This window comes from Cryptomeria japonica, chromosome 1 (genome assembly GCF_030272615.1).
Source record: "Cryptomeria japonica chromosome 1, Sugi_1.0, whole genome shotgun sequence".
Classification (NCBI taxonomy): Eukaryota; Viridiplantae; Streptophyta; class Pinopsida; order Cupressales; family Cupressaceae; genus Cryptomeria; species Cryptomeria japonica.
The window spans coordinates 286165887-286191431 of record NC_081405.1 but is presented as its reverse complement, the minus strand read 5'-3'; the positions used below and the strand labels follow the sequence as shown (position 1 = coordinate 286191431).

The window sequence follows — 25545 nt, the reverse complement described above, 5'->3', positions numbered from 1 at the left end:
GTTTACTATAACTTAGCTGTTAAGCAATTTAAAATATCATAGGTAGACTCGTATTCTTTCCTGTATTTGACTGTCATTCCAACTTCACATGGTTTTTTCAACGGTCCAATGATCCGTGGAACCCAAACAGCCGCGCATTCTAGTGTAAGTAACAAAAATTGTTACGCTGGAATATTTTCTATAACACTGTTATACAACAAACCATAATATCCTACTCATTTCCCATGAACTTCTGGTGACTGATGCAAAGATTGTTGTCATTGGGTTCACAAGGACTTATTGCTGATTCAGTATCAGTCTTGTTTTCATTTCGCCATCGATTTTTCACGCACTTTTATTCAAATAATGCACCTCCTTTAGCAATTGGGTACGTTGCACAATCTTTTTCAGTAAAGATTAATTTTTTCTAAGCGATCGTTTGATGTTTTAGTGCTTATCAGAGAAGATATGTATACCAATCTTGCCGTTTTAAAGTGTTACTGTTAAGCTTTTAGTGAGTCGGACCCACGCAGGCTCGGAATTGCTTGGAAACCCAAATATGGAAACTGTGTTGGTGCCGACCATTAAGGAGGACGTGTAGATCACTTTCATAATAACTTAGGTTTTCAATAAAGTGTGAGGGTTTTGAGACATGATGATGGATATGATTATATTACCTGTGTAGGGCGGATTCTGTGTCATGATAAGTTTAGATAATCATTCCAGACCATGGTAGTATTGTTTTAAACAGTTGAGGCTAAAGCTTACCTAGGTTGCAAGCTCTTCAGATTTCTTGGTAAGTCTTTTACATCTTCAATTAGCCACGGTATCCTTAGGATTTTGTATTATTTTACTGTTATTGATTTTAATCCAAGCTTTTAAGCCAGGTCTAGGATTGGAATTGCACTGTAGATGCTAATGGATAACATTTTATATTACTGTATTTCCATGGCCTTGTTTTAGTATAGTGATCGGATTGTTGATCTGACACACTCTAGTTTGAAGGTACTTTCAAATCACAGGGGTATGCAAGCCTCTGAGTGCTCTAGGCATGCCCATTAGGGGTTTTGCTATGGTTGACTATGCAGATGACTTTAGCAGTTATTACTTGTTTGATGGATTCAAATCAGATTAGCCCCTGAAACATTCTTCCCTGTTAGTTGTGATTTATCTACCTATTTATGGGCAATGGTAAATACTATGAATGGCAATCGTTGTGTTCTGTTAATTTGTAGTACTGAATTATTCATAGGGCATGTTCCAGGCAGAGTTTTATTTAAGATCATCTTCCTGACAGGCTCACCCCATATTTCATGCTTGGATTTGGTGAACTGCCTTTGTGAGGTAACCTTCAGCTTAGCTGACCCAACAGAGATGTACGTCTTCTGTCAAATGGCTCTGGGACTTGCACCCAGCCTCATCTATTCGGGACAGAACACTGAATATGATGGATGTGGCTTGTACTCCAGACCAACACTCCAGAATAAATTTGAATTTGAAGTTCCTCTTTGCAAGTCCCAACACTTTTAACACATGAGCTCATTTTTTGATGGCTTTGGTTTTGCAGTCACTTTTTCAATATGCAGCACAAAATGAGAAGGGATTTTAGAAGTTTTAAAGTTTTCGGTGAGTGCAACTTTAGTGATGCATGACATTTTTGTCATGACCCAACTTTGATGACTCTATATCAATAAGCTCTTCAGATGCCTATACTGTTTTGCTAATCTTAAATTACTCTCGTTTTCACCATTTTTCAGGAAACAAATAGAAACAGTTGAATGGGGCAGAGAATATTGCTTTAGTATGCCCACTTAAGAGTGTTTCAAGTACACAAGTTGTCGCACAATTTTTGTTTTCCTAAACCCTAAGTCATAATGACCAGTCTATCACCCAACTAAATAAGAGTATAGCATTTTTCTTGATTGTTCCTTTTAACTTCTCAAGCCTTCATGCCTTGCAATCCACCAGATGAAATTGAATCTCGTATCTCTTAACCATTCCTCCAAATTTTGTATGTAGGGTGCTTTCTCATAATAGAGATCATCTACTTCTATGCTCTTTCCGACCACTTTTATTCCGGATTTCTATGGCTTACAGGAGAAATGGTATCCCTAAGTTTATCCCCACTATGCACCACATGGCATATATTTTAACATGAATTCAACATACTTAAAAAAGACAGTAACTGTGAGGTGAATTTCTCCTGTCTTCATTCGTCCAAGCACAGAAGCTTTCAGAACAAGAAGTCCTCTGCCAATCGTAACATTGTACCTAGTGTACATGAGGATATTTTGATTACAAATCAATTTATCAGCACCTAGCAAAAATTAACATCAAAAGGAGAGATGTTCCTCTTAAACTTTTTCAGTGAAAAACAAGATCTTTCAGATGTTTGGAATGGATAATCCAAATGCCGGTTTATGTTCATCTAAAACAACTTCATGTCATTGTATGTTTTGATGTGGTCAATTTTTATAAATGTTTCGCTTAGTTGAGAATATACTATTGTAGATGGTTTTTGCTATCCAACAGGTCCTTTTGGTAACCATTCTCTCCGTTTCTACTAACAAGTTCTCTATTCAGTTTGTAATGATAACTGCTATGTAATTGCTAGCATCAATCTAGATATGTTTGAGACAGCGCGCTTTCCAAAGGTTGACCATGCTAACTAATTTATTTATTTGTAAAGGTATAGCGAGAGAGGAGGCCATAATCTTATGCTCAAAATTTGGAGTCCCTACTGATTATAAGAGATATTCTGCGTTATTATTGTTGGGAAGGCTGACTTCGGCGGGTACTCTGTCTTTCTCTTTGGGATTAGCAGGGGATTTATGGTATGTAAGTTGATTTCTTACCGCAGATTTATATTAGCATTATTCTGTTTTTGCTGTCTTCCTGCTGAAGAATGCTCTGCCTCCTGGGACCTTATGTTGACATTAATTTTCTACGTTAGCTCAGCAATCACTATTGTAGAAGTTAAATAGCAGGCCTCTTGATCTTGCATTTTGAGCCTTGCATAAAGTATGCTTTGCTTCCCTAAAATAATATTTAATGGAATTCTGGAAATTGTTTCAAAGTTCTCTGTTACTGCAAGAGGGGATCTTATGTAACATGTCATTGCCTGCTTGCTAAATGCATGATAACTCAATATTTGTTTAGCAACATTCTATATACAGGCCTTGTAAGAATTCAGTGTAATTATTTTTTATGGTCGTTTAACATTATTCATTGGTAGGTGATATGGATGAGGTCTTTTGGGTATGTGCCAGTTTTCTGTATAAACTGTTTATAGTTTTCTTTGTAAATGAAAATGTTTCTTTTTCAAGAGCATAAAGAAATAGTTATAACTTATTTGTTTGTCATTTTTCTGTATGCAACCTCCCACTTTTGTAGTGTTTAATCACTGCCTTGGAATATCTTTTGGGACTTTTATTTGAACTGGGATTGGATTTGCGGGAGACTCCTACATATAGAGCATTGCTTGATTCCTAAGAAGGTTTACCTCCTAGAATGTATGCCAAATTTTAACTTTGTTGATGGTCCTAGTGCTATATCCAAGTGATGTCCTTGTAGCTTGTTTGCCTTTTTGTTTGTTTCAGAGTCTTGTTGACGTGTTTTTTAGGACTACACCGAACACAAAATAAAGTTTCCAACGGTCATTTCACTCTCTCGTTTAAAATTAGACCGTATGCTAAGATTGCAAAGAAAGATCAAACGACTAATCTCAAGGTTCCTTTCACACGTGGACGTGACTCAATTAGTTGATGGGTTTGCTGTTAACCCAAGGGGCCTTACGTATGCTCATAGAAGATCTAAACAAACTTTCGGGTTCAAGGATTTCTATGTGAATGATTTGCAATGGAAGCTCTATTTTTGGATTTTTTGGATTTAAAATGTGCAGAAAGTAAATGAGTGAAGGGTTTAGAAAACTAAGCTAAGACTAATCTAATCCTACGAACAAGGAGACGAGATTACTTATGCAAAATACAACCACGCTTCGCTTTGCCAGCAGAGCACAACTACATGAAGGTGGTGCAATCTTTAGAGGGTGTGTTAAGGATTTTCAAATCACTAATGGAAACCATCAAATCGAACAATCTCCACTGATAATTGAAGTTAAACATAAACATATAACAGAGGCTCAGGCTAACTTTGCATAGTATGCAACAATCAGCTGCACACCAAAAGTATGAGCATGGACTTTGCAACAAGCAACCCTATCAAATCTAGTTCATTTAACAACATGAAAGTAAATCTCATCTATGAAGAGAGTGAGACCATGTGAGCTTCAAAACAACACAAGAACACACCAACAATGGAACAATGTATTAAGTGTTTGCTTCAAAAACTCTTAGCAACAATCTTAGACAACAATCTCTCCTCGCTTACAAATGAGGGGGGTCACCCCTTTATATAGGCTTCTGGCCTTGGCTACATGCAAACCCTAATTAGGGTTTCACCCTAAAAGATTCTCCACTCAAGATGCAACAAGGTGGGAATCAACAATTAATACCCATCATGCCCATAGACAATTAATTCAGTAAGCCCAAAAATGGCATCCATTCATGCATTAAATGCACCCCATTACATCAAACTTGCCCAAAATACAACAAATATTCCCATGCAAGAAATAAATGCCCATCATTCTTCATGCTAAAAGAATCTGTCATAAAACCATTAATAAGACGGTTGCATGCAAAAAAATTCCTCATGCATTGACCGGGCCACCACTAAGTCAAAATATTCCAGCAGTAAATGCACCACCACTACTCAGTCAAAAGATTCTCGTCCAGGAATGGACGACCATTATCCCACTCATTAATTGCATATGCAATGAATTTACTGATGATGGCCTCCAGCTCTCCGATGGAGACACTTCGCACATTTTCAATATCAAACTCCATCAAGGTAATTTCCTCCTCGCTCTTGGAAAAGAAGCTTTCCCACTCCACCATGATTTGCTGTGTCTTCTTCATCGTACTGGAAAATGAAGAAACATTTGCAAAATGTTCCTTAGTGAATGAACCTACAAAGAACTCTGCAACTGGGATTTCAGGGAGTTCGTTGTTACTCCATCCTCGTTGAGCTTCTTTGCAAACAGTGCTTCAATTGCATTGATGACTTCTTCCTGCACCCTTCTGATTGAGTCTTTCAAAGTTAAAGACTCCATGCTGAATTTGTCAAAGGTGTTCTTTCTTGAGCAAACAGCGCAAAACCACTGGGGAAAGTCATAAACCTTGTTCTCCTGAATTACTTTCCCATCAATTAGTGTTTGCTTTAGAATCTTCATTGGAGCTCTAAGCCGCGGAATGGTTAAGTCCTGATATATGTGAACATCTTCCCACAATCCTTCCGGTACCTCCAATTTGTTCAGAAGGGCCATGAACCTAGAATGAAGCTAAGCCAAGTCCTCAATGAACTTTCCTGCTGCAATGTAGACATCCTCTACCCATTCCTTGGAATTTTGTGCCATTGCTCTGATTACCTCTGTGTCATCAACAACTTCCTTAGGGAGGGAAGAAGGAGGAATGAATGAGGGACTTGCTTCCCTAGGTAGCCATTTAAGACTTCTAATGTACTCGCATAAGTCTCTATTTTCTTCCCTTAGCCTCTTACATTTTGCCTTTGTTTTCTGCATCTTTTCCTTCAAGGCTAAGGAAGATCCTTCGAAGTCTTCAATTACTTGTTTTGTGTAAGCATGACCAAGATCAACCTGTCTGATAACATAATCTTCCGGCCTAATTTCATTCCTGTCCTTATCTACTGCAGGCCTAGCTATGTGCAAGGTCCGAGATCCAGATTCATCCCTCACGACCTTGGAAAATTTCCGGGGAGCCTTCTTTTCCGTTGGCTGATCCATCCTTTTCAACAACTCTTCTAATTCTCGGGCTGGATCAATTTCTTTTTACGGCTCCCTCCTTAGTCTATCCATCAACCAATTAGGAGCGGGAATGGAGTGACTATGGATTTCCATGTGCTCTTGCTCCTATGATTCTTCCTCCATTTTGTCGAGGATGGCTTCTATGAAACTATCCCGACGAGTCTCTTCCTGGTGCGAAGGACTTTCCTGTCTTTGACTTCTTGGCTGATTGGGTCCGTGTGAAACATTGATGTTGAGTATATCTGGTGCTGGAGTATTGCCTGGAGGCGGATCCGTTGGATTTTCCTGTGCGAACATCTTGTTGATGTGTTTTTCACGCACATGCGAACACAGAATAAAATACCAAGGTATCTTATCCTCTCTTGAACAAAGTTTCCCCGAATGCTGAAGATTTCGCCTAAGGATCAATCGAGGCAACTCCAAGGTTCTGGTATGTAGGGTCTCTACGTGTGGATAAGCTCTATTTGGTATGATGTGATTATGCTGGAATCACAAGGGGACTTACATTCGATTGCCTGAGCGTTTGATTTGTTGGAACTCAAGTCCTATCTACTAGCTGGAAGATAAAGAAACATCAAAAGATACAGGGTTTGGAGAATCTAATCTAAAACCTAGAATGTCAGAAGATAGATGAACGACTAGGTGGAGTCCTACTGGGCTGGGTCTCACCATCAGGTTGAACAATCTGACACCAACTCAGTGTGATCTTCTAAGGGATGCTTCAAATATATTCAAATCGTTACACCATCAAAAATTGATCACCATTCAAGTTAATGCATGAACAATAGACGCATAACAATTCGAGATTAAGCTCATTCAATGCTAGTTGACCACGCAGGGCACCCTTATAATCAGCAAGAGGCTAGTGGTTTGGACTAGACGGATTCCACGCGATTGCATTCAGTAACTTCCTTCATTCATTCTAATCATTTACCATCTAAAATGAAGATTCAACAAGAGACCATGCATATTGCAAAGAAACAACACACTTCACCATAACTTCAATGAAAATGGAGTTCATTTACAATTTAGGCAACAATTTCTTGCCTCCTCCTCCTAATCTACTCTAATTGCTATTCTATTCACTATTGTAGCTACTAACTCCTAGCTATTAACCTCTATTAACCAACTATTAACCCTTACAAATGAAGAGCCAAAGCTTTATATAGGGAGCCCTTCACAATTCAACAACTTTGATTGATTTATAATCAATGGCTAGGATTACAAGATGAAAACCCTGATTAGGGTTTGTTATAACAAACTTTCCTCAGCCAATGAGAAAATTACATTTCATAAAAATGGACCAATAGATGTCAGAGGTAGGTGCCTCGAAGTTTGTGCCATCATTGGTGATTCAAATACATTGAAAATGGACATGCTGATGTGGACCAAATTGACTGGAGGAACCATGACTAGGATGCCACCTTGTCTGGTGTTTGTGCTTTGGTTGATCTTCTTTTGTCCTTGGTGTACTTGATGGATGGCGTACCTCCATGACTCTTTTGTGTTTGATGAGGCCTTTGAGGATAGCCTGGTCCGTCACGTGCAACTCTTTGAACACTTGAAGTCTTTAACACTTTGAGTCTTCTTTTATGCGCTTGAAGTATCCTTGATGAATGATGGAACTGGAAAAGGTCGCCCCTGTCCTGGCTTGATCTCCCTCGAACTTGATTTTGTTGTTCTGCAAAATAAACAAAAGATGATTAAGTATACATAATATATTCATTCTAACATAGCATTTCTCATCTTAAATCATCAATAGGAAGGCATTAGAATCAATATCGCTTTAGACCCTCTGGAAGGACAGGACCTATAATAAAATGCGCTCTGGATCCTCTCCAGGGACAGGACCTATAATGAGATTTTCGCTCTGGATCCTTCTCTCATGAAGACATCACATATTTGACCCTCAAAATGGCCTAAAAGAAGGATTTCGCTTTGGACTTTGGCCAAGGACAGGACCTATAAGGAATTTCGCTCTGGACCCTTTGGAAGGGTCAAGAGGAAAATTCGACATTTCTGGACAAATCCTTCACATTTTGTGATCACAACTCACTCAAATGCATGCCTAGGGATACCTCTAAGTTCAATCAACCTCCATCAATGTTAGGCTTGACACAAAATTGGGAGCAAAAGAGATTTCAAGAAAATTCGCTCTGGACCCTTTGGAAGGGTCAGGAGCGAAATTTGTGATTTAGTCTTAATTCTATCATTTTCTTTGCTCCAAATCACTTCTCAATGCAAGACTTAACAATTCTCTCCCAACAATGCCTTAAGATCTTGATCTCAAACATGAGCAAAAATAGAGGTTTTAGGAATTTCGCTCTAGACCCTTTGGAAGGGTCAGGAGCTTGGAAAAATTTTGCTCTCGCTTTGGACCCTTTGGAAGGGTCAAGAGTGAATTTTGTCTTTTACCCTCAAATCCATCATTGCTTTCACTTCTATTCAGTTCTTAAGGCAAGAATATATCAGTCTTCCCTCAACTATGCCTTAGGAACTAAGATCTTGACCTCAAACAAGGATAAAATAGGTGTTTTAAGAAATTTCACTCTGGACCCTTTGGAAGGGTCAAGAGTGAAATTTGCCATTTAGCTTTAATTCCATCATTTCCTTTGCTCCAATCCACCTTGCAAGGCAAATGTGCATCAATCATCCCTCAACTACGCCATAGGGATAAGTTTCTTGGTTTGAACAAGGAGGAAAATAGTGTTTTTAAGAAATTTCGCTCTGGACCCTTTGGAAGGGTCAGGAGCGAAATCCTTCCTTAGGCTCAATTCACACTTCTTTTCTCCTTTCTTTGCCTTGTATTTAACTTGTCAAACCTCCTCCTACCACCATCAAGTCAATTTGCCATCAATTTAGCTTAAATAAGGTTCTTTTAGTGCATTAGGCGAAATTGGGGAGTCCTTCTAGGAATTTTGCTCTGGACCCTTTGGAAGGGTCAGGAGTGAAATTTACATTTCTAAGCTCAATTCATATCCAATTTGTCTTGGACTTGCCCATTCTCCTTTATCCTATCATATTCAAGCCATCTTGTTCTCAAAGTGGTGTACATTTCAACGCTTTGGCAAGGATTTAGGCTATCCCAAGGATTTTGCTCTGGACCCTTTGGAAGGGTCAGGAGAGAAATTTGCAAGATAGGTCTTGTCCTTAAGAAATCTTTCTCCTAGCTTGCTTGTTTAGCTTCAAACTATCTTAGGAAAATACCTTGAGGGCAATTTGCTTTAAAATTGTGAGGAAAATCCATGTTTTTGAGAAATTCGCTATGGACCCTTTGGAAGGGTCAAGGGTCAGCAGCTTGAAAAAATTTCACTCTGGACCCTTTCAGAGGGTCAGGAGCGAAATTTGCAATTATGTTCAAATTCCTTACTTTTTATCACTTCACTTTGTTTCACACATCAATTCTCTCTTCACTACGCCATAAGGATAAGGTTTATGAGGCAAATTAAGACTAGGAAGGGAGATATTAGGAAATTTGCTTTGGACCCTCTGGAAGGGTCAAGAGCAAAATTGAAATTCACTCTGGACCGTTTGGAAGGGTCAGGAGCAAAATTTGACATGTTAGTCTCTCCGTCAGGATTCATATATGGAATATAACATTTAAGTATAAGAAATACTTTAAGTTATATTCCATATATATTGTCAGGATGTTTGAGAGTGGTTTCGGACCTCTAAGAGTTATAATGCAAAATTTAGTTTTTGGAGGATTCTTCAATTTTCCAGACTTAGTCAAATTTCAGGATCAGGATGACATTCCAAACTTCTTAAGGCAAATTCGCTCCGTCCTTGATGTAAGGGATGGGACCTAGGAGGACATTATGCATTCAGCCAAGGTTTGATTTAGCAACTTGAAGTGCGATCGGATAGTACACAAAAAACACCCTAGGAATGATCTAAATAACCCCTAATCACTCAATTGACCTGACCTCTTGAGGAGATCCACCTGACTCAATCCCTTCAATGCAAAGGCTAAGACACTAAAACGACTAACAACAAAACCAAAAGGGCTAACCCCAGAAAGAAAAAAGTGGGGGTCCCCATTTGCAATGGGGTGATGTGTGAAAACGTCACAACACATCTCTACCTCCCGTACACTGGAAGAACTTGCTGGTGATTGCATCCTTTCAACCCTTGCTCTCTTTTGTAGAGTTTCTCCCTATTGCCTTTCTTGCTGAACTTCCTGATGAACTTCTTGATGGATTTCCTGCTGGGCCTCATGATGAACTCCTTGCTGAATATCCTTCTTCCTTGCCGTCCTTGGCCTCTTCAGAGCACTTTTCCCTTTATCAAGCCAGACTTCTCCTTCTGCCTGGGCCTGCAAAGATCCTTCAGTTGGTTCACTATGGGAGGCTAGACTTACCATCAATTGATAGGTCAAGTGAACATTTCCTTCAACTTCCTTATCTGTCAATCAACCCAGTGTTTAGTGAATTTCAACACAGGTCTAGCCAGGATATTCAAATCATCAATTTCGGGCTCCGACCAGTCTGGCAGCTGAATGGGCTAATCTTTCACTTTCTCAGATTCAGGTTGCGTCAAGTTTGAATCTTCTTTCACTTGATCTGGCACTTGGAAAATTTCACTTATCCTGATGGTGTCAAGGGGCAGTCTGGAATACATTTTCTTCTGGATTTCAAGGTCATCCTTGCCCAATAATCCTCTAAGTGAAATTTGTGTATGAATTTCACTCCAACAACCTTTCTGATTTGGCGATAAGGATCATACTGAGCTCTGGATGTATAATATGCCAGGTGATAGAATGCTAATTACTCTGCTGCTTTCTTAGTTGCTTCCAAACCCGGACACACCTCCACGAAATCACCTAGGACAACTGGAAATTCAATAGACTGCTTCTTCTTCTTCTTTTGTAGTTGATCATAGGCTGTTAACTGCCTCATGAGTTCAAGCAGTACCAATTTGTCGTATGGATACCTTGACAATTTGTATGATTGGAATGAGAATCCCTGCGTCCTGATATAGGTGAATTTCAAAAATTGTAAAAACGTGGTTCCATACTTTTGAACCAAGGCCCTAGCTTGTGGTGACACCCTTGTGTGCAATTCTTTTTGCATAAGTCTTGTTAGGTACATAGTAAAGGTGTCATTCGCGAGCTTATAAGAACTAACATTGTGAAGATGGAGATGAGGATAACACTCATGCACTTTCAGCTGCGCTGGTCCGCAACCAATCATTCCATTTGCTGGCAGACCATCAAATCCTCCCCTTCTTGCAAGCATATAAATTACGTAGGAGCTCATGAAGAAGGATTGGGACTTCCTTTCTTTCAAGTCCCTCAGTTGTTCGTGCAAGTAATGGCCGATCAATCTAGCCCAATCTACTAACCCATTTGCATTCATGATCTCGTCGATGTAGAAGAACATCCATGTTATGTGAACATCCCATTACACTGCTCAACATCTTTATCAGGTCCACATATTCCTGTTTGAATTCAAAGATAGTGAGTCTTTGGCATTTTGGAGACATGTGGCCTAGGCTTCAGCAACCATTGCTTGCTGATTATATCTGCACACCTAGCAAGACCCACATTATACACTTCTTGAGCTCCGCTAATGGTCCTGTAGGTCATGGAATGGTGTGAAGGAATTCTGAAAGCTTCACCAATTGACTCCGGAGTCAATGTCGCCAACAGCCTGCCATTTGAGGTTGAATTTGTCTTTTGCTCCAGATTGTAATGCTTTGCACATTCCAAAATCAAATCTGGACACTGAATAGTGGGAGGAAAACCAGTTGCCGCGACAATTCCGCTCTTGACAAACTTGACAGCTATTGGGGATGGATTATATCCTGTTGTTTCGAACATTCTCATCTTGAAGGCAGCCAGGTTGAATGTGCCCAAATTTGTATCGCTAATCTCCTTCCTCCTAGAATTTATCTAGGGAACCGTAAGAAAGCCCTTCATCTCCGCTTTTATTTGTGCCTGCCTGGTGATGGTAGCCGCCTTGTTTGATTCCGCCATCTTGAAAAGCTTTTTGAAAATGATGAAAAATTCACCAAGTATGACTTTTACTTCTTCTCCAACTCTTCTTGCTTGAAACTCACACGTGAGAAATGAAATATGTCTCCATGCTTATATATAATCTCTCAAATTGTGCTGCTAAGTTGGGTGGCATCAATTTTGGCAATTGCATTCATTATGCATCATACTTTCCCATTAATCTTCCTTGTTGTGGAGTTCAAATTTGGAAATTTCTCTAAATGCACTAAGTCATGCATCATACTTAGAATATTCCTTCACCAACTCATTAACTTTCCATTCTTTCAAATTTTTGGAGGGTAATTGGAATATTCTTGAAGATTCACCTGATTTATCATCCTGGCTTGACTTTTCTTGCTCCGGAGGGAATTTTCCACGCTTCTCCAACGTCTCCTATTTTTTAGGGATCTCCCTAAAATTTAAGACCTAGGTCCATTAGAGAGAGAAATCTCTCACAATTCCAAATTTGTAAAAAATTTTGGATTCTGATAAGATTTGGTGTTTAAAAATGGAAATTTCTGCTTTTCATTCCTCCTTGACCCTTGGATTTTCATGCCTCAGACAAATTTTTCAGTTTTCCAACTTAGGCGTGGAATTCACTCTTCATGGTGGAATTCATCATTTCATCCTTGCCTTAGCCATTTTAATACCTTTCCTTGATCAAGGCGTTGATTCTTCCCTGCCATGGAATTTCAAACTTTCTCCATTTTTCCATGCCTTGTGTGTTTTGGCACCCTCCTTCACTGCTAGGCGCTATAATCACTATGTAGTGGATTTCTTTATTTTTACGAATTTGTTGGGGACCTCATTTCAACGCCCTATTCATGCCTTGGGCGCCAATTTGCTTAAGGCAAGGAATTCATTGACCTTTAATTCCTCCATGCCCCCTCCTTCCTAGCGCCTTGATCATGCCTTGGGCGCTAATGCTCCATGGAGGAGGAATTCCATTCCTTGTCTATTTTCCTTGAGCACACCCTTTTGGCGCCCTCTTGTGGAGTAGGGAAGATTTTTCCATGTGTGAAGGAATTTCACTCCTTTTGCATTTTCCTTGCTCCCTTGACTTTAGCGCCCTCCATTGTCTTTATTCCATACTTGTGGAGGAATTTGGTGATTTCCACTCTTTCCATGATGTTTGTCATTTGGCACCCTATGTACTACTTGGGCGGATTTTTGCATTGATGGGGAAATTCATCATTTTCATTGAATTCCATGGCCACTTGGGTTTAGCGCCCTATCTTGAGCATAGGCGCAAATTGGCATGGGTGAAGGAATTTCATTTGTTTTGGATTCTCCATGACTTACTAATTTTGGCACCCTCCATCTAGCTTGGGTGATGGAATGCTTGAGGGAAGGAAATTCATTGTTTGTTGCTTTCCAGACAAATGATGTTTGAGCTTTCCATTTCAGTACTTGATGACAACACTTAGCCATTTTGACTCACTCTGTCTGCTTTCTGCCTTTCCGGAATTGGAAGTAGTCATGAATGCTTGATCTTCATCGCCTGCCTGAATGGCCCTGTCAGAAATAAACTTTCCAAAAATAGAAACTTCTCAGAACATCAGTGTTAGACCCCGAAATAGGACATAGGATGACTTACTATAAATAGAAACTTACTAAAAAAATAGAAATTACTAAAAATAGTAAGTTTGATTTTTGGCAAAATGAAGACAATCCGGTTCGATTTCACTCAAATTTTATTGGGATGTTCCTGATTCCAATTCTACGATCAGTTTTTCCAAAACCCTAGTAGAAACCCCTAAAATCTAGGACTAAAGGTAGAAACTCAAACGAAAAGCAGACTCAATCAATTTGACCCTCGGACATCTGCAAAGCAAGGAGACTGACGAGACTGCCACCAAAAGAGCCCAAAAACCAAAACAAAAGACCGAGAGGGCCTAAAAAGCAGGGGGTCCCCATCTGGGATGGGGTGATGTGTGATTAGGTCACAACAAGTCTGACTTCAGCTTTATTAAACATTGCTCAGCACAGAGATCCATATAGCTGTTTGGAAGCTACAATTTATAAAATAAGCAGAAATAATTGTTTATCTTATGTTCCACTATGAAACTGTTAGAAGGCATCATTTCTTGCATTCCATTTATGTTCTCTTCCTCAGCATGGAGAAAATGATGGAAGTAAATGTGGGTTCTTAAAGTGCCTCTTTAGGAGCTAATCCTCCATTCCCACATTTCAACAAAAAGGATTTCTTAGATCTCATTTTCATTTGAATTTTATCCCTATAATTTAATTTTGAATAGGGACAAAGGAAGCACCTATAGGAAAAATTCCATCCAGAGAATTATAATTATTTGGATTTTGGATGGATAATATATCCATGACCTTTTTAATTTGTAATTAATACTATAATTTACATTTAGATTAGGGACATAGGAAGTGACTATAGGAACAATCCCATAGTAGGAATTCTAATTATTTGGATTTTGGATAATATATCCATGGCCTTTTCAATTTGTAACATCTAAGGAACTTGATTTTTATATGCTAGCTATATGTTGTGCAGAACCAATTGTTCTTATAGGAGGTGGTACCATGATATCTTGAGCAGTTAGTTTTGTTGGTCCAACAATATGGATATATTCTTTATACATCACTTCTAAGTATAACATCTTTTAGAGGACATACTTGTGTTGTGACGTATTCACACATCGCCTCATTATAAATGGGGACCCCTGCTTTTTTGCTTTCTAGGGTTTTCTTTCTTGGTCTTTTTGGGTTTTTGCCTGTTAGCCTTTGCATGATGAGTGCTGTCAGGGGGATTGCTAGATATCAGGCTCTGCTTGAGCTAGGTTGAGTCAATAGATGTTCGAGGTTAGGGTTTCTTTGAAAGTCTTCCTTGGGGCCTAGTTTTGCTCTTGTTGCTAATTGTGTCTTGCTTGGTGAGTGAGTATCATCCTTGAAGGTCCGAGCCAGGTCAAGTTGGTAAGTCTGGAATGTCATCCTGATCTTCAAATGCCCTGAAATTTGGCTAAGTTTGGAATGTCCTGATCCTGAAATTTGACTAAGTATGGAAAACTAAGGAATCCTCCAAAAACTAGAATTTGCATTATAACTCTTGGAGGTCCGAAACCACTCTCAAACATCCTGACAGTATATATGGAATATAACTTAAAGTATAAGTTTCTTATACTTAAATGTTATATTCCATAAAATGATTTTGACGGAGAGACCAAAATGTCAAATTTCACTCCTGACCCTTCCAAAGGGTCCAAAGCGAATTTCGCTCCCGACCCTTCTAAAGGGTCTAGAGCAAAATTCTCCATAAGACATTCTACATTTACCAAAACCTAGAACTAACGCATTCCTAGGCTTGAATGAAGGTAAAAATGCTTGTTTGAACGAGGAAATGTGAAAATGAAGTCAGGATTTGAGCCCAAGGATGATTTTCGCTCTTGACTAGCGAAATTCACTTTTCTCCACTTTGCTCTTTGATATGACCAAGTTTGTTGACTTCTGGGGCGTGAGGGGAAGGTTTTGATGCACATTTGTCTTTGAGAGGAGATTTGAGGTGACAAAATGATAGAAATTAGCCTAAAGTAAGAATTTCGCTCTTGACCCTTCCAAAGGGTCTAGAGCGAAATTCTTGAAAACCTCATTTTCTCCCTTGTTTGGACCAACATTCTAGTTTTGAGGTGATGGGATGTGAATATGTGAAGGATTTTGGCCAAGATTAGGAATTTCGCTCTTGACGCTTCCAGAGGGTCCAGAGCGAAAATCCTTATACACCTAAATTTCTCACTTGTCAAGACCAAATTCCTAGTTTTTAAGGCATGTATGGAAGTATTTTGACTTGTTCTAAGCCTTAGGAGGTGAGTAAAGGTGGATGAGGTGAAGATTTTAGCCAAGAAAGAGAATTTCGCTCTTGACCCTTCCAAAGGGTCCAGAGTGAAATTCTTGAAAACACTCATTTTTCCTTCAGCCAAAGTCAGGACCAAGGTGGAAATGAAAGGAAAGTAGTCTATGTTTGCCTCCCAAGGAAGATTAGAGTTTGAAAAATCAAGAATCAAGGTCAAAACATGATTTTCGCTCCTGACCCTTCCAAAGGGTCCAGAGCGAAAATCCTTATATCTCTTGTTTTCTTCCTTGTTTTGGCTAGGCGTTGGCATGATGAAGGAGGAATTAGTATGTTCTTGCCCTGAGAGGGAGTGGGATGCTTTAGAAAATCAAGTTTTTGCCTAGGAGATGAATTTCGCTCCTAACCCTTCCAAAGGGTCTAGAGCGAAATTCATTATATACTTCATTTGCTCCCTTGTTTTAGCTTGAAACCTTGCTCCTTAGATGAAGAATGATCTATGTTTGCTCCCAAATGAGATTGAAAGTTTGAAAATTGAACAAACAAGCCCAAATCATGATTTTCGCTCCTGACCCTTCGAAAGGGTCCAGAGCGAAAATCTTCTTAGACCTCATTCCCTTCCTTGTTTGACCAAATTTTGATTTGCAAGGTATCTTGAAAGGAAGAATGGACATGTTTGGCCTTTGGAAATGTTTGAAAGCATTGAAAAATGAAGGATTTTAGCCAAGAGGGTGAATTTCGCTCTTGACCCTTCCAAAGGGTCCAGAGCGAAATTCTTGGAAACTCATATTTTCTTCTTGGAGATGGTCAAATTCTTGAGTTTTATGGCATGGTTAGAAGGACTTTGATGTGTTCTTGCCTTTGGATATTGGATTGAGGTAATGGAGTAGTCAAAACAAGCTCAAAATAGGAAATTCGCTCCTGACCCTTCCAAAGGGTCCAGAGCGAAATTCCTAAAATCCCTTATTTTCCTAGCAAAGTCAAGTCAAACTTGGGTTTTTGTAGCTTGGATGGGTGAGGAGAAGTGTTTTCTTTCCTTTTAAGGTGGATTCAAGTTGAAATGATGTAGGAATAAGCCTTAAACAAGATTTTCGCTCCTGAACCTCCCAAAGGGTCCAAAGCGAAAATCCTAAAACCCATCATTTTCTCCAAAATTTGTGCCAAGCCATGCCTAGACTAAGGTGAGGGATGCCCTTGAGATTGCCCTTGAATTGATTGTTGTCTCCAAAAATGATGATTTTGGGCTAGAGGAAGAATTTCGCTCCTGACCCTTCCAAACGGTCCAGGGCGAAATTTATTATAGGTCCTGTCCCTGTCCATGATTTCTAGCAAAATTCTCTTTTCTAGTCATTTTGAGGTCAAGCAAAATGTTGCAAGCATGGGGGAGGGATCCAAGGATGAGAGTCCAAGTAAACAAAGTGAAAAGAATGGAATTGAATGAGGATAAACAAGCAAATCATGAAATTTGCTCTTGACCCTTCCAAAGGGTCCAGGGCGAAATTGTGCAAAACCTATCCTTTCCCTCAATTTTATGCCAAATCTAGTGTGGATCAAGATCAAAGAAGGCCTTAGGAATGACTTCAAATTGCAAATAATTATCAAGTTTGAAGGAATTGAGCCAAATGATGAAAATTGCTCCTGACCCTTCCAAAGGGTCCAGGGCGAAATTCACAAAATGTCCTTTTTCCTTCAAGTTTGAGCTAAGCCAAGACAATGATCAAGGCAAATTGGACCTAAAGATGGCCATAGGCATGTGTTTCAATAGGTTTTGAGCCCAAGAGGTAAGGATTTTGAGCTAAAGAGTGGATTTCGCTCCTGACCCTTCCAAAGGGTCTAGAGCGAAATTCCCAAAATCACCTAGTTTGCCCACGAGGAAGGTCAAGTTGTGGATTCCTAGCCTTTGGTGAGGAGAAGGATAACGTATGCTTGCCTTGGAAGGCATTTTGGAGTAGAGACATGATGGAATTTGTCCAAAAATGCAAAATTCGCTCCTGACCCTTCCAGAGGGTCCAGGGCGAAATCCTTTGAAACTACTATTTTTCACCTTGTTTGGGCCAGGTGAAGAGCTAATTGTGAAATAATGTTGAAGAGAGGTCTAAATTGGGCAAAATAGCAAATTTCGCTCCTGACCCTTCCAAAGGGTCCAGGGCGAAATTCTTATAGGGCCTGTCTCTGGGGAGAATCTAGAACAAGCTTTATTTTTTTATATCTTCTTGTTGATGATCTAAGTGGAAAATGCTATGTTATATGACCTTAATCATCTTTTGGTTTGTTCTGCAGATGAAAGAAGACCAGGCCAGGGCAAGGATGACCTTCTCCGGTCTAGCATCATCAAGGACGACCTCTTCCAGTCCAGCATTTCAAGGAAAGGTACACCATCCATCCTGCACATCAAAGACAAAGGAGGTTAAAGCAAGGGTCCGTTGGAGAAGCAGATAGTTTCATAAGAGTTAATTAAAGTTAGCTTCTCAACATCACCAAATTGAACATCAACCAAGTGTCAGACAAGGTGGCGTCCCAGTAATCATTCCTCCAGTTGGATTGGTCCACCTCAGCGTGTCCAGATTCAATGTACCTGACTCGTCAGGGATGACACAAACTTCGATGTACCTACCTTGGTTATCCATTGGTCAAAGATTCCAGAGAAGACATGTGTCCAAATAATGCAATTATTTCATTGGCTAGAATTGAGTTTGTTGTAACAAACCCTAATTAGGGTTTTCATTGTAAAATCTCGGCCATTGATCTCAAATTGATCTAAGCCATTGAATTGTATTGAGGGCGCTATATAAGCCCTGGCTACTCATTTGTAAAGGCTAATAGTTAGTCAATAGTGAATAGTCAGCTGATAGAATAGCAATTAGAGTAAATTAGGAGGACAAGGCAAGAAATTGTTGCCAGTGATTGTAAACAAACTCCATTTTCATTGAAGTTATGGTGAAGTGTGTTGTTTCGTTGCAATATGCATGGTCTCTTGTTGAATCTTCATTTTAGATGATAGATAATTAAATTGAATGAAAGAAGTTGTTGAATGCACCTGTGTGGAATCCGTCTAGTCCATACCACTAGCCTCTTACTGATTGTAAGTGCGCCCTGCGTGGTCAACTGACATAAAATGAGCTTAATCTTAAGTCGTTACACATCTATTGTTCATGCATTATCTTGAATGGTGATCAGTGTCTGATGGCATACGATTTGAACGTATTGGAAGCATCCCTTAGAAGATCGCACTGAGTTGGTGTCGGACTGTTCAAGCCTGATGGTGAGACCCAGCCCAGTAGGACTCCACCTAGTCGTTCATCCATCTTCTCGCATTCTAGGTAGTAGAGTAGACTTCTTGAACCCTGCATCTTTTACCATTTGTTTGTCCCAGTTAGTAAATAGGACTTGTGATTCCAGCAAATCACATCATACCACGAAGAGCTTATCCACGAGTAGAGATCCTACATAACGGAACCTTGGAGTTACTCTGATTGATCCTTCGGCGAAATCTTCAGCAGTCGGGAACTTTGTTCAAGAGAGGATAAGGTACCTTAGGTATTTTATTTTGTGTTTGCATGTGCATAAAAAACACATCAACAACTTGCCTATTGTTTGCTTCTATCCATGTTGCTTTAGCTTATGTTTCTCTAACTCAATGATTCTAAGTATCTTGCAAAATTATTTATGATTATTGGTGCCTGTTTGCAGAACTTACTCTGTCTGCTACAATGATATTCTAAATTTACACTAGTGGTAGTTGGATCAATGCATATTATGAAATTTAGAAATCCTAGGAATTGTATTCAGAAAACTAAGATTGTGGGAATGGAATTGTCTTCTCAAAAAGACAATGTTCTTTAGTCAAAGAACATGAAACAACTTGAAGTATTGATTATCTAATGTATTGTTCTCTGGACAAAAAGACACAGATATGGGAGTCTTATGTTGAATTTCAGTTTCAATATTAACTGGTATGCCATCGGGGGCACTTGAGTATGTGATGGAGAATATCCCACACTTAGGTTTCCATTATAATTGGTTCTGACAACTATTATCAACATTCAGCAATTCAATGTAATCTCTATTAAATATTAAAGGTGAGAATATGATCCAGAGAATCCATTAGCACATACATGATCACCTAGATGAATGTTACTAACTAGCATACCAAGTGGATGCTTTACATTTTTGTATGTTTCAAGCTGAAAGTTTTGGGCTGCAAAGGAACTTGTCACAAATGGTCAGAGCCTACTTTGGCTTCGCAACCTCAACTGGCAACCAAATGAAGAAAATGATAAATAAAGTGTGTGCTTCTAAATATGTGTTTAGGAATCGAAAGAGCAGTGACAATGCAAGTAGAGTAAAGTAGAATGTAAATGAGAGTGAAATAATTAAGGGAATGAGATCCCAAGGAGCCAAGGGTACTACAAAAGGATTCTATAGTAGCATATGAAATAACTGAGAAGCGAGAACAAATAAACTATACACAATCACTTCACAAACTTGTTGAAGATGAGAGAGGCAAGGATGTAGATGGAAAATGTTGTCAAACTTCCCAAGAGTGCAATAGTATTCTGTAGAGCTCACATGAAGACCATAAAATGTTGGTATGAAGTTTAGAAAATGTTCTAAGAGTATAAAAATTGAAAGATTGAGTGATAGAATGAAAAGATAAGTGATAGGAATTCAAAAATGAGATGAACGGAGGGAGATAAGGGAGTTAGTTAGCCATTTGAAATTATTCTAGGTGCTTACCACTGACTTGGACAGGTAGTAGGGGGCAAAATGCTTGAGAATGATAATTGAACAAAAAAATGTCATGGGATGTTCGCATGCTAGTTTCCCAACAATTCTAGCTTTGGGAAAGGCCAAACACTAGAAAATCACAAGACTAAGACAGTTCTAACATCAATTTTAACAAAAATGACTATGGGAGGCAAGGCCTTGGCACCATGGGCAGGGCAGAAAAAAGGTAAGGAAAGGGCTCAAATGGACCTAAAAACAAGCTAGGGAAGATGGACACCAAAGTGAGCCCAAAATGCAATGCAAAATTGCAAGGGTATGCAATTTCCAACCTTATAGGAAACAACAGAATAATGAATTTTGCTTTATTAGAAACAAAAGCTTAAGTAGCCCACAATGAGAAAATCAGCGAAATTTCCAAGGGGCTGTGCTGGGTTAGAAAATATAGAAAGGAGAAAACACTTCATGACTAAAAATTTTTGACCTTGATTCCATTTAGCTGCTATGCAAATTGGAGGTACTTCTCAAGCATGATTTTAGAAGTGATTTTGCAACTAAATATCATATTAAAACCAACTTTTCTAGCCTTTTACAAGCAGAATCAAAATCATACATTTGCAAAATAATATTAAGAGAAACTTGCTCAGGGTAAATTCCATTACCCAATGCAAGACTTTCTGGACAATCTTGTCGGCTTTCTTTGGCAGCATAGTCATTGCTAGGTCTAGTCATAGTTGATAAATGCATTCAAACTAGCTCTTTCTCAGTGAGATAGAATTATTCATGGTGTGAAAAGTTGCAGAGAGGCACTCAACCTTACCATATACCTAAAGGTAACCCTAGCAGAGAAAACCTCTGGAAGAGAATATTTCAAATACATGAATTTTATATCTGGTTGAAATTGGTTGCTTCATTGCAAATCTTTTCACAACTCAAAAATCTAAAGAACTGGCTTGAATTTTGGATGTGATGTATGAATCTGATACAGACTGTCTTTATGTTTGTTGGCATAGTTTGCTGGATGATAGCAGGATGGATAACTTTCACAAGGGCTTTAACAATGGCGAAGCCTAGCTTGTCAAATGAATTCCTTCAGATTGTGAAATTAAAACTTCTTGGATTTGCTTCTTTCTCCATCTCCTAGTTTCAGACTTACATTACTCCAGTTTATGAACTTTTGGGTAAATTTGTCCTTATTTGATGGTTTGCTGAGACTGTTACTATGTTCATGAGATTGCATTGTTGTTTACGCAGACATTTTGCAGCTGAAGATGAGATGTGTATAAATGCCCTTTGATATAAAGTTTATATGGCTCAAGTTTGAGTTCATAATGAAAAGGAATTAGTTCATGCCAAATAAAAGTTTTTAATCATCGAGATGTCAGAGTAATTTGAAATGTGAGTCTGGATATAGGTTATGTTAGAAATATTTTTGAACAATCAGTTAGTGCCAAGAACCAATTAAGGTATTGCTTGTCAGTTAAATCAAATTCTTCTGAACTTTGTTTGTGTTTAAAATAACACCTTGTTGGAATGCAAGTGCATTGCATCATCATTTCTAGCTTTTTTTTTCATTCTTGCTTCTCCATCACGGTGTTTTTGTTTTTTAAACTCAATCTAGAAATATAAGGTGATCTAAATGTGCCAGTCCTCACCATATACAAATTGATGCAAATTTAGATCCCTTATACCAGTCATGAACATTAAACCAGTGCTCATATGGGTAAGGTGTGGCTCATGCAGAGCATCCCATGACACTGACACTATTGATGTTTTCTAAAGGCATTGAAGAATTACTGGACTGGCAAAACCTCACCTTGCATGGTGAGTTATTATTAAGCATGTTTCAGATATTCGGAAGTAAACTACTGTAGATTTATATTTTTAACAGCAGTGCTCTACATTGAGCCAATGCCTGCATGCATGTTACCTGAAACCCTTAGGTCATTGGAACTGAAAATGAGACATGTACTACCTTTCCAGCTCTTGCCTATCCTCGAAACATGCTAGAATATGGTTACATAACAAGAGTGGTGCTTGCAAGGGAACACTCAGTTTCACTAATTCAATGGTCAAAAATAATAAAATGTTATAGTTGGGAACATGCACTTCCTATCTTAAGTCAGCTGATTCGTGCTGTAATTGTAGGATTGTCATTTGTGTATGAATTGAAACTAGCAGTAAACAATGAGTTTGAGTGATCAGAATGATTCTCCAAATAGAATTTTGTAGCAACTCAGAAACTTTGCATTATCGAATAGGTCATATGATAAGCATCGACTTAGAGCAAGTATTTATGGTCCACTATTATATCTATAAATCTATTGTAAACCTTAGTAGTTATGTGGAAATTGGTTTCACTTTTCTATTACTATAATGAAGCCTAAAATTCAGTTTCATACGAAGAACTTACAATCTGTCTTTTGCACGCTACATAAAATTCAGTTCCATTCTATTTATACGTTTTCTATACGTTTCCCTGTGGATTCTCAAATTTTAGTTACAATTCAGTAGAGTTAATTTATATACTTCCAAACTGACAGTAAATATGTTGGTGTGTGTGTAAAACAGCCCTCAGCATGGAGTTTGAAGTGTGCGCCTGCTTTATATTGATTTGGTAGCTTCCGAAGTGCTTGAAAAATAAAATATGCGAAATGATTTAGCAGATTTGTGGGAGTTAATCATATGAGATACGAAAAATAAAACAGAGATGCTCAAAGAAGTCTCTTTTCATCGAGGGCTTTTAACCTAAAGGGGAAAACCATTCAGACAAAATTTCTACTATTGATTCTTGTGAAGCAAAATTGACCTCCCTTCTCTGGAAGCAAAATTTGCAGAAAATCTCTAACAAATACAGAAGTTTTAACATCTGAAAAATGCAGCTATATCACCATCCTTACTCATTAGATAGTCAGAAGGTGCGGCTCGCTCTGGAGGAGAAAGATGTAGATTACTGGTCCTATAGATTGAATCCTCTGAAGGCCAGGAACCTAGATTCAAATTTTTTTCGCATGAACCCAACCGGAAAAATACCTGTACTTACGAATGGCGAACATGTCATTAAGGATACACTTTCAATCATTCAGTAAGTAATTGTATACTATTCCAACTCAAGCTGTTTATTTTTCATAATACTAGAATACGATTGAAAACTTGAAATATGTCAAGATCCTTGAAGTACCTTTCTATTTTTTGCTACTTATTTATTATTGTAGATAATGGATTCGGCCGACTGATCTTAATTTTTACTTTTTTAGGATCTGACATTTTGAGAAGTTTAACATTCAGAACATGTTACTTACAGTAGCCTCTGTTGCATTACAGGTATATTGATAGTCTCAAAGATCCCTTAGGGGGAGATGCCGTGGATCGGGAGAAAATGCTGGAGTGGATGAAGTGGATAGACACATGGAATCCAAAGCTTTTTACTCTTAGCCATATTCCTCATAAATACCGCCTGTTCTTTTCAAGATTCCAGCGGAGAGCTATAGTAACACGAATGGCTGAATCCTCTGATCTTATTGATAAGTACCGTTCGAAGCTTCAAAATGCCTATATAACAGAGGAGCAATTGAAAGATAAGGATCTGATTAACAATACCGAAGAACAGCTTATAAAGATTCTTGATGCCGCTGAAAACCAGCTTGTTTCTCAGACCTTTTTGGCTGGTGGAGCATTTTCAATGGCTGACTGCATGTTTGTTCCAATTTTAGCTCGTATTGAGCTATTGAATTTGAGTGAGGAGTATATTAGCCCAAGAAAGCAGCTTTCAGATTACTGGAGCCGTGTGAAGGAACGCCGAAGCTATCGTACTGTTATTGGAAAGTATTTTTCAGGATGGAGAAAATATAAAACTTTATATGGCACCTACAGCTCAGTCTGGCTGAGAAACTTCTTTAGAAGGTACTGAATTTAAGGGTAAAGAAGCTATGGAATATAAATTTTTTTGTGGGTTGTATAGATGGTTGGTGTTACAAAAAGCCAGGTGCCTTATTTATGAGATCTATGGCGGATTATATGTATGGGTGCCTGTAATTACTGACCTGTTAGTACAGTTCCACCATTGTGATATTGTACAATGTAATTCTTGATTGAAAAGACAATAAAGTTGCTATAAATTTGTATATTTGATTTCCAGCAAACTCTCAAGATGCACCTGTGATACTAGGTTGGGATTTTACTATATCTTTGATTTTCGTTTAAGCACTCCGAACATTTTGGCATGTTTTCAAATTCACTGATGGTAGGTTTAACATAAGTTGAAGCATTTAGATTAGCACCTGGTTGGTTTTATGTGATGATTGAAAAGATGATTAGCTCAGAATTCTTCCGAGGAAGAAAGAATCATGGCATGGTGTTCTGAAGAGACATGACCCCTACTTTTTTGGGCTATTCCAGATGTTTTGTACAAGGAGGGGTGGGGACAGGCCTCTCTTTCGGCTAAATCTTTTACTGCCCCCTTTGAATGTTCATGATTTTATATTAGAGTGGACGGCCTAGATTTGACGTCCGACACTGTCTTTCGAGCAAAGTTTTGATGCCCGTCATGTATTTGAAGTTGTCCTCTAAATATTGAAAAAAAAATTATTTTAAAAAATATATATACTAGGGCTTGTATCTGAATGAGGGGTAATAGTTATGTCAATAGTAATTTATTTAATTATAAATTTGGTAGAAGGCTTATAATTAAATGTAGATATACTTTATCAAAAATAGGTTGTAATTTATCCTAAAAGTATAAATTCCCTATCAAGTTCTTCCAGAGTCACATTAGAAGAAATATGCTTACAAGAAGCATTGTCATTGAGATTACACACATCCAAAAACTAGAGATGATTTATGTTTTTAAGGAGTTGTATGCATTACTTATGAAAAATTCTTGTGTGAGAAAGAGATATAAAAGCAACTACCAATTTGAAGGCTCTGCAACATCATAATAGAAGTAAAAGCCTGTGTCGTTCTTTCGAAAATAACTTTGTTTAATATTTGCACATTGAAAGATGGGGAGTTGTTGTAGGTGAGTTGTGCCTGCATTATGAAAATTCGTGAATAGTTAATAGAATTTATGCAAGTGTGATAGAGATCGGGCTTGGAATTACGTACCTTATTTTTTTAGAGTGGCCATTGTTGTAATCGAGCTTCTTTTTTCCTTAT

General features: G+C 38.5%; 1 protein-coding gene across 6 annotated transcripts; it reads left to right on the top strand.

The window, feature by feature from the left end:
• On the top strand, positions 1–24517 carry LOC131039160 (glutathione S-transferase TCHQD). Of its 6 annotated transcripts, none has more exons than XM_057971833.2 (4): positions 1–144; positions 2669–2813; positions 22963–23476; positions 23716–24517. In XM_057971833.2, exons 3-4 carry the CDS (start codon positions 23268–23270, stop codon positions 24299–24301), a joined length of 795 nt encoding a protein of 264 aa, XP_057827816.1. In that variant the 5' UTR covers positions 1–144; positions 2669–2813; positions 22963–23267; the 3' UTR covers positions 24302–24517. The 6 variants fall into 6 exon arrangements, with proteins under 6 accessions (XP_057827816.1, XP_057827821.1, XP_057827820.1 ...); XM_057971838.2 differs by having other exon boundaries at positions 56–144; positions 2675–2813; XM_057971837.2 differs by lacking the exon at positions 1–144 and adding an exon at positions 164–367 and having other exon boundaries at positions 2675–2813.
• The last annotated feature ends 1028 nt before the right edge of the window (positions 24518–25545 follow it).